Source organism: Homarus americanus, unplaced genomic scaffold (genome assembly GCF_018991925.1).
Source record: "Homarus americanus isolate GMGI-L3 unplaced genomic scaffold, GMGI_Hamer_2.0 scaffold43265, whole genome shotgun sequence".
NCBI lineage: Eukaryota > Metazoa > Arthropoda > Malacostraca > Decapoda > Nephropidae > Homarus > Homarus americanus.
Window position 1 is genome coordinate 251363 of NW_024713151.1, and position 10803 is coordinate 262165.

The 10803-nt window shown below is 41.4% G+C and overlaps 1 protein-coding gene across 1 annotated transcript in view; it reads right to left on the bottom strand.

Annotated features, from left to right (window-relative positions):
* The window catches only part of LOC121871452 (nephrin-like), a 123416-nt gene extending 113168 nt beyond the window's left edge, over positions 1–10248 (bottom strand). Inside the window, exon 1 of the mRNA XM_042373777.1 lies at positions 10058–10248. Coding sequence (XP_042229711.1) covers positions 10058–10088 — 31 coding nt within the window. The 5' untranslated portion in view covers positions 10089–10248. The remainder of the gene's footprint in view (positions 1–10057) is intronic.
* Between the last annotated feature and the right edge of the window lie 555 nt (positions 10249–10803).

Sequence of the window (10803 nt, forward strand, 5' to 3'; positions counted from 1 at the left end):
ATCCTCCACCACACTTCCATCCTCCACCACACTACCATCCTCCACCACACTACCATCCTCCACCACATTTCCATCCTCCACCACACTACCATCCTCCACTACACAACCACACATTCGTATTAGCACAAATATTCGATAATTCTCCTCGGACAGAAATAAATTACCTGGGTATAATTACCACTAATTACATTACTGATAATTTCGTTAACTCGATATGAAAAAAAGAGATTTAAAAGATAACCTGAAATGAAATTCCAGTTTGAATCACGAATAAAACTGAGATTATGTTCAATGTAGTAGTGTGTGTGTGTGTGTGTGTGTGTGTGTGTTGAGAACAGTGTACAATCAGGCCCCAACTTAGTGTATCTCAACCAATTTGATTAACCCTGGTACTTGATGGTTAGTTTAATTCAGCTAGATTAAGTTAGGTTAGGTAAGGTTAAGTTAACTTGAGCCTATTATGACTGAGAACCATATGATCCGTCACTGTGTAGTTAGATACAAGGAGCAGTTGTGTAGAGGATCCTGAGAAGATATGTTAAATCTTTGTCATCGGATATCAAAGACCAAATTATCCCCCAGTGTTCAACAGTCAAGGTGCGGCCTAACTAAAAGACCATTTCTATTTTTCTAAGTGACTAAGAGCTGAAGAGAACTAACTTCATATAATAATTTCACCTGCCCTACTCTAATATCTCATTTAGTGAGTTAATTAGGCTAACTAATCACTTCTTGCACAACACACATCGTTTCCAGAGGTAAGCAAAGAAAACAGAATTTATATTTGATATATTACGTAAGGCCATCCAGGTAAGCTTCCCCTCCTGACAGTAATGAGCGGCCGGAGCCACAGCCGGGGGGTAAACGAACACTTAATTGATCTGAAAAACACATTAAAGCTATTTTATGCTCATAACACACAACATTAGCGCAGGTCAACATTAGCGCGGGTAAGAGGTCTTATTATGTAGAATAAACGACATTGATTACATTCTACACAGCTAAAACTTACAAATGAAGGTCATGTTGACTTTCCAGAGGTTGGTGAGGTCACACAGGCTCTTCTACCAGCAGAAGCCTGGTGAAGTCACTGAGGTTCTTCTACCAGGAGGAGCCTGGTGAGCCTGACAGTCGCTAATGAGGTGGGTCAGGTACAGTACATCTCCACCTGGTAATGGTCACCTTGGGACCTCTCCCTTGACTGGGAATGAAGCAATATTCTTGGCCCACTACAACCCTGTCAGGAAGTTTTACTAATCACATATTACTTTGGAACACTCGGTTTGTATACCCCAGAACCAGTATAAAAGCCTCGCAAATGAGAGGATTAGTAACCTGAACTATCACGTTAGTACCAGCTTAAGGTGCACAATGTTCCTCCGGGGTAACATTTATTGTATTCCCATATTGTTCCTGTTTTATATCATCTTCACGAAGTTCAAACACTTAATACAAAACAGATATTCAACACTTAGGGCTACTTTACTAACAGTGAACGGGGAGTTTTCCACCAAGTTTTTCACACAGCATCCTACCATATATAACACTTGACATATTTTGCTAATTTTACTCTATTTGTAAATATTTCCTGTGGGTCAGTATGATGGTATCGACCAGTGCAGGCAGGAGCCATCTTAGTGTTCGTAGTTTAACACATATATTTTACGTAAGTTCAATTGGTCAGTTATAAATCTTTCTCGATTATTAAAAACATCGCCATAAAGAGAAAATGTTTGACGGTTTCATCGCCTTATGACCCCCCCCCCCACACACAATGAGAGCTGTATCTAATCGCTCATTATGTATATCTCAAGGGTAAATATGCTATTAACTACGAATTTTTCACTTGATAACCTTTACTTTTAATTTCCCTTAAACATATTTTTTTTGTCGGCACTGGTGAAAACATCGTCAAAACTATGAAGCAGCGTCTTTAGAGCAGCTGAAGATAAATAAATATGTCTCCGAGGCAGGTCGAGACAATTGTTGGCTTCGTATAAACTTCATTTACGTTGTTTAGTGAGGACACCTCGTCTTCTTGGGTCACTTCCACGACATCAAGATAAGATATACTGTACACAAGAGGACTATTTGGTCTGGGTTCATCGACCTCAGTTCCTGTAACAAAATTGCCGAGTGTGCTGGGGACCGTAGATTCCTGTGACGCTCGATTACCGAATTGTAAATAAAATGACTTTGAAGAACAACAGTAGATGGACAGATACAGTACTCTGAATCTCTTTATAACAGGTGTCAAGGCAAAGTGAAATGCACATTCGATGGCTCTCGGCTTGATTATTTTTAAGAGTTACATTTATCCGATATATTTCAAAACAAATCCAAATAAGGTTCTAGAAATGATTCCCCACAGTAACATTTATCATTAACTTAGTTATGGGCAGTTTGTTGACGTGTACACATGGCTTCACACGGCCAGCCACACCAGGCCGCTCCGGGGATATTTATCCTGACCAACAGTCGTGCCGTCTTAGCAGGTTTATTACCAGCGTACACACGTTCCAGGGGAGAGAGGACAAAGGCTCTTGTATACACTAACAGTAAGTGCGAAACCCTGGCACACACCTTCCCCTTTGGCACTGATGGACGGAGGCCATTCATCTTTCATGGCACCCCCGGCAGACCCACACGGGGTCACCTCCCAGTGCACGAGGGAGCCACCTGCACCAACTTGTACACTAGGTCAGCCACACGCCTGCGACAAATGCCTCTATTATGAAGAGTGAATGTTGGTTTTTACTGTAGAATGCCACACGGGCAGCTATATCAGTCAGACTATTACTTCAAAATTATTCTTTCATCAACACCCTCTACAATCACCCACCAACAACACTCTCCAACAACAACACCCTCCAACAACAACACCCTCCAACAACAACAACAACAACACCCTCCAACAACAACACCCCAACAACAACACCCTCCAACAACAACACCCTCCACCAACAACACCCTCCAACAACAACACCAACAACAACACCTCCAACAACACCCTCCAACAACAACACCCTCAACAACAACACCCTCCAACAACAACACCTCCAACAACACCCTCCAACAACAACACCCTCCAACAACAACACCCTCCAACAACAACACCCTCCACCAACAACACCCTCCACCAACAACACCCTCCAACAACAACACCCTCCACCAACAACACCCTCCACCAACAACACCCTCCACCAACAACACCCTCCACCAACAACACCCTCCACCAACAGACCTAGTAACAACCCTTTAAATATCATTCTAATTTGTGTGTAATTAATGATCTCGTTGTAAAATGTCGACTTAGCTAAGGTGTGTTGATTGGCTGGTTGTTTAATATGTACATAACCTACTTTATAACACCTGGATGTACTGTACTAACGAGACATACAGCCAGGTGTTGAACAATGTACCTAACCTAACCTAACCTAACCTATGCATTGAACCTTACTGACATTGTGGATTTGTAGTATAAAAAAATGCTAATAGATAAAAAAATAAAATAAAAAACAAAAAGAATAAAAGTGAATAAAAGAAAAATAATAGATAATAGGAAACAAAAAACATTATAACAAAGGAAAAACAAATAACTATTTTTGGTAGGTAACATATATACTGTACTCGTCATCACGCCACGAGAATAAAAATGGACACGTTTACGCTGTTCGTTACATCTAATTGGATAATCGACTGTAATTATGCAGTTATACCAACAACGATAAAAAGAAGACGAGGTAGAGGAATTATTAAGAGGGAATAAAGTCAGAGTAGTAGAGGATATATATATTTGATACCAGTTTTAATGAGTTAATAAATACGAATAAGTTGATAAGAAATGCGACGAATGAGGAGAAGGAATGAAACGATAGGAATAACTAAAATGAGGATAAAAGACAGACGCTCAGAGAAGGTGGAGCACTCTGATATGACTTTGTTGGACAGTTCACTTTTTTTTTTCCTCCTGGTACGCGGACCTAGGCACTCAAGATATTACTATTGTTAAAAAGATGTCTGATTTCTGAATCCAATTATGTAAAAAGTGAATTGAAGTTCTTAAGAGAATTCAATAGCATAATTATAGTCCGTGGTCATCAGGTAGGTATTAGTAACACGCAGACCCAAAAAAAACTACTGTATATCCTTCTACGTTTGGTATTTTATATCTATATTAGAAATAATCACAGCTTATTTTTTGTTTATTTAAGAATAAGACAATACCAAGTGTGTTTTCTCCTGAACTCATCTATAAAGCAGAGGATATGAACGTCTTGTCTGCTTGCCATTCAAAGCGGCTCACATCAAACACCCTAATTTGCGTGTAAAAGACCGATATACTGCTGCAGGACGCTTCTTCAAGGTTGTGACGAAGCTGCCTCAAAATGTGAGTTTGTCAGAAGAACCACTGTGGGGAGTCATAAAAGTGTTGTGTTCCAGATGCATGAGAAGACTGCCTGCATTAACGGAGCTGCTGCCTGCATCTGTGGGTTTCACTTTGAGGCAGCAAGACAGAGAACCTCGTGCACAGGAGGCTGTTAAGTCAGCACAGTTTGAGGAGCGGTTTGGGAACTAGAAGTCTCAGAAAATTGTAAATTGCTCTGCTCTATTGAGTGAAGATGTTGGAAAGAGAAAGACAGACTATATTGACTTTGCTGACCGATTTCATTCACTGCTGCTTCAGATGGTAATAATTGTGTATCATCTTGTCTGTACTGAAATGAGCTTATTTTGTACTAGTCAGTTGTACACACAGACACTATATTATTGTACTCATAACTAAAATATACTGTACCGGTTAAAAAAAGCACCATGTAACCCATAGTAAACTTAACGTATTTACTGCACGCATAAATATATCATCAAAAACGATTTTATAAATTATTAGAGTATTAGATATCCTGGAGGTATGGGAAACATGAAAACACGAAGTTCCCAAGCACTTTCGTGTAATTCACATCTTCAGGGGTGAGTACAGACTAAGGGATAATTACTGACAAGGCTAATATATACAGTAAAGGAGAGTGAGACCAAGTCCCTGTGGCTAAAGTGTACTGTATTTATGACAAACTTGGTAAGGCATGTGGACAACACCAAGCGACGGATGACAAACTCACGTACAGTACATTTCTAACCCTGCCTTGCTCTTGGAACTGACTACCGACGTTCTGATGACACTCTTCTTTTAACAACATTTGGTATGGTCTGTGTTATGACCACACAAAGGTCAATGTTTACAGTATTATGACCGAGACGTTTGGGCGCTCAGAATAGAGACTGAAGATTCACATGTGGCTATTTAAGCTAAGCTAAGCTGCAGGTAAGGTGACGTAAGCAATGCTGGGAACATCAGCTGAGGTGTGATTGGTGGACGCGTTGTAGGGGACATTAACTGTGTAAGTTTCCATCACTCGACGAATTGATTTCTGGCACAGTGATCACACCTTCACAAGTAATAGTTTGTTGTAAGTCACAACAGTTAATGGCATCAAACACTCTCTTCACTTGTGTTTTTATTAATAATCTGTAATAATTTTCTCCTCTGAGGAAAGCATCTTGGGAACATAATTTACGTGAAGAAAATAGTGACAAAAGATCATAACTCAAGATGGGTTACCAAGAATAGGTTAACTAAGCCTGGCAGCGCCGTATGAGAGAGTGCCGGGCAGACAACAAAGAGTCTGAGTGAGTCATGAAAGGTATTCCTGGAGCTGCTGACTTTAGCTAAATATTGTTTTCATTAAGAGACGGTCTTGCTGTACCTCATCCGTCCCTCAGCCCACATGAGTCCCTTCTGTCCCCACACTGTCCTTCTTTATGTATGAAGTAAGTAAAGTTTTCTGTTTTTCTTGAGTTTTCTCATTTCTTCACCATCTTTGGTCCTGTGTCACTTCTGTTTTATCTCACAATGTCATTCTTCGAGTGTTTTATTAGTACCTGGAGTCTCACTACTGTACCACACGAGATCTGTCAGGACGACTCCTACAGTGTACACAGCTTCAAGTCTGACTGGTGCTGTGTTGTGTTGGTATGGTGCATGAGGTCAGTCACTATCACTGCAAGGCTGTGTGCTGGTGCAGTGTAAGCGTTCGTTACTATTGCTGTGTATTGGTCTGTGTAAGCGTTCGTTACTACTACTGTGTTGGTGCTGTGTGAGTGTTCGCTACTACTAGTGTGTGTTGGTGCTGTGTGAGTGAGTCATAGGCGGACGGACTCATATTTCGATATCATAACTTCAGAGAACTTTTTAATTCATGTTTTCTCTTTCATTTTCAAGAATTAAACGCGGCCCCTGATGTTGCCCGCGGGAGTTGTGTTTGTGTTGAAAAGGGAAGAGGATGGTAGTTGGCTGTTCTAATGGTTTATGTTGATATTTTGATATTAATTCATAGAATGACAAAAAGAGAGAACACGTACTACATTCTAGGCTCGGCTGACAGTCTTACGGAAGAGCTGTGATGATACTTTGATAAACATAATACGTGTTGTTTGATCCAGCTTTTTTTTTCTGTTCACCTTTATGTGTCCCATATGTCTGTACGACGACTAAATCCTTTCTACCACATATCTGTTCCTTCAGCCTCTTCCACACGCCCACTCACTCGTCAGTCTCAGTGGCCGCCACAACACACTACAAGGATCTCCTTTCGACTCCTTAATGTGTTTCCTCCTTTTTGTCAGCACGCACGCTGAGTAACCTGATGCAGCCAACAGGTGGGAGGGCAGGAAGATAATCCGGGATCTTTCTGTCCATAATTGACGATGCGTGGGAGCCCCTGTCATGGTGGGTTCAGGTTAACGCAGTGACTTTAGTATCGGGGCTCCGTACAGTTCCGTACAGCGTCGTGTGGAGCCGTACCGGGAATCACTAATACTCGTACTTGTAGGTGATGAGAGTTGTAGCGCTCCAGTGAAGGGTTCTGTGTCGTGCCCTATCATGTCACGTTAGCTCCGTCAGAGTCGAGTATTCCAAGCCGAGAATCCCTGTTGTTCTGGACCGCAGTGTACCATTTCGTTCTATATTATGCTGTACCGTTATGTACCTGAACACGCTATTGTCATACCATCCCATTAACCTAAAGATGCTTAACACACATCCAAACTAGGGTGCCGTGCCGTGCCGCGTCAGTGAGCTTCGTCAGAAAAGACACATCACCATGAAGCCTCGTCTTGTACCGTACCGTGTCATGCAGAGTCAATAAGCTCCGAGGGATCACTGCTTGAACACCTCAGGCACCGGTACCATAACAGCCACAACATCTAAGCACCAGTTATTGTTAAGTTACTACATCGAAGAGTATGACTTGTCCATGACGAAGAGTATGACTTGTCCATGACGAAGAGTATGATGTTGTAAAATGAGCATTATGAGGACTGACGATGATGAGACAGAGTCCATTACCTGAGACCAATAAGACGATGATCAGGGGTTTATGATATGAAGAATATAATGTTTACTGACAATGGAGCTAAGAATATAATACTTCGAAGTAATGAGATGAGAAGTAATAAGGCTTAACAAATATAAATTAAGATATATGTTCTTTTAAGACAACGAAGCGCCGAGTATAACGACATTCTTCAATTAGTGAGGACAATTAAACCTTCATTTGGACGAAGCTTAACACAGTGTCTCAACCAAAGCCTGGTTAAGGTTTACGCCAAGTACCCCATGGCGTAGGGGGCCCAGTCACCTTGAGTATTTTATTTTCCCAAGCTTAGTTTTATCCTTTTCTGTTCGTACCATGAATACCAATAAGGTAAATTCTCTTTATGTGTTTGAAAACTGTACTCAAACACGTATCAGCAATCATAACCTGTGATTGCTGATTGATGATTCACAGCTACACTCTTGATGGTCAGCGTTTACGACCTTACATATCCCCCCCTTCCCTTTGCCTGATCTGTCCTGCCAGGGTTCATCTTCTCCATCCCGTTCCCCCCCACGCCCTCTCAACTACCCATGACACATTGTTCCCTATATAACCCACGGTATCTTCCTATTTGCTCTTATCACAACCTCAGTCTTAGTGTTACAACTGCTGTATACAGAGTCACAACCACAGTCGTAACAGTGTCACAAGAGATATATTAACAGTGCTTATAAGTGTGTTTTAGGATGAGTCAAAAACTTCCCAAGTGATAAAGACCACAGCGCTAACCTGGTATTAAAATATCGCCTACCAGGAATAAGTTATATCTTAGGTTATATCTTAGGTGGTAGAGCAACAGGCCACGGTTACCTGGAGAAGCTCAACTGTAATTAAAAAGTAAATTCCTGTGTTACAAGGTTTCTGCTTCTAATTAGAGTATGATTATAATTGCCTCCCGCCCACAGACTCCCTTACACACACAGCGGCATCTTGATAGTCTTGTCTCGTGTTCCAACTAACCTTATACTAATTCCATTTTTTTTTTCAGGGCAAGTATCCCACCATTTTTTTTTCTCTCATTCTGTTATCCTTATTTACTGCACTCAGATGGACTAAGGATAAATTAGGTACAAGTAAATATCGTGGCATATTAAACACCTGAAAGTGATTTTGTAATTTTGACTGTAACTGTAGGGGAGGTAGTGCATCTTGAGACATCCATAGAGAAGACAAAAGCTTGAGGACTATGGTAACGCCATCTTAAGGATAGAAATAAATTACATCACTGATTTTGAGGTTTTCCCAAAGCCATAAACTCGTACTGCTCCTCCATATGCAAGTCTATTGAAGTATTGGTAATCTCTAACTGATCTCACACTACTCTTGCGAAAATATCAAGTCCTGGTAAATAAACCAATAAAACATTAACTGGTATTTAAAGGACATCCTCTTCCTCGTCTTCATTCACCTGCACAGTTTTAGTTCTCACAAAAGCGATTATATACTTCCACCCTATAACATAATCGTTGCGTGATACTGAGACCATCAAGTAATATAACCTACACGAAGGGGCCTATCAACTTCTACACTCACTTAGGTCTCCCAAACTCCTTGTAGAGCCATCCTCAATCACGAGGTCAGGTCTCTTTCAAAATAGGACATATTCAACACCAACCCTTCCCACTTTTTATTTACAAACCTTTATGGATGTCCACAACGTTACCAGGATTAATATTTATCTCACTATCACCCTGCGGACCCTTCATATACCAGATATATCTTCCCATAACTTGTCATAAAAGCAACTCTGATTCCTCTGTGTGTGTGTACTACTTTACCCTCACCTGTCAACACCTGAGTAAGCACAACCAAACAGTCTGGGAAACAGTGACAAGTTATCATCATCCGCCGCAACAACACAGGATAAACAGTGTTCTGTGTTTGTCTGTTTATTTCTTGTTTATGAATTCTTTTCAGCTCTACAGGAAGAATCACGAGAACTGGAATGTTCATGGTTAAAGTCAAAGCAATAAAATAGTTACTAACCAACAATGTCCGTTCCCTGTGTTTTTCTGTGACATTATATATTTTTCATTGAAGCAGATTTGCCACATTCCCTCTGCCATGGCGATGAAAAACTTAAATGCCTCACTAACATCAAGACTAAAGAAGGAATATATATTTATCTTATCTCATGTGGCCGAAGCCGTGGTTGTACTCGTAAATGTTTCAGGTTCAGGGCTTGGATAATTATAAAAGGCATAATTCTTTGTATACGTAACACCAGTGCTGTCTCCAGGAACCACCCACCTCCCTGCACGCACCACCTTTGTGTTACTGTCGTTATCAATTCTCACAAGAGATGCAATCTGGAGGGAAACACCGACTCTCTCTTTCTCTCTCTCTCTCACCATCCAGCATATTGAGTCATGTCCTGTCCTTACTTACACACACACACACCTTTCTCCACTTTACTCACACTTCCACATTACTTTCTGTGCTTCACTCACATGTGTTCTCCTCGTTCTCCTTTGTGTCTATTCTCTCTGTTTGTTCTTGACACTCCAGAACTCCTGCAGGAAGGGGGGGAGGGGTACCTGTTTACCCGGCGGCTACAACTTATCTATCAACAAACTACTAAGGCAAGAACGACACACGCACGCACTCACGCACACACCTACCGTAGACGGTGAGGGTGACGATGGCTGACATAGTCGGAGAGTCGTTAAAGTCGACCCTGCACTTGTAGGTGCCTGTGTCAGGTCCCCGCGCAGGGTCCAGGGTCAGCCTTGTGCCACCTGGGTCTGACCTGAGGCGCTCTCTTAGGGTGGGGTCAACTATCTCCTCCCTCCCTTCGTTCTCTCGCAGGTCCAGTCTGGGGGAAGAGGAGTAGAAATAATTGGCTTGTTTATTCCACATCCTGGTCAGGCTAATGTTACCTTCCAAGACAAAGATAAATAATATATATTTTGTGTTTATTCCCGCAGGTCGAATTTCCAGAAAAGGGAGAAGAAAAAGAAGATGTTTTTATCACTGCTCTGCTGCTTGTTTTGCAAAACCCGAATGGTGAGGAAGAAAAATAATGCTTAGCTTAATTATTACACACAAACTAAGTCGAGACAATACAGGGAGGAGAAAAATTGAGAAGTTACTTTAGCTATTGATCAGATAGGTCGAGTTTTAGTCTTCTACAATAGGGAGAGAGGAAGATCTCCCCCCACCCTCCATCCCCCACCAAAAAAAAAGGTTAATGCAACGATTATTCACGAAGGTCGAGTCCGTCAGCAAAATGAGAAGAAAATGTAAAGTTTAAGCTCTTAGCGAAGGGGAGGAAGGGAGAGAATGTTAATAACGGGTAAAGAAGGAAGAAGGGGAGAGGTAGAGAGGAAATAAAAGAGGAGAGCGTAGGGTGGGTGATGCAGGTGAG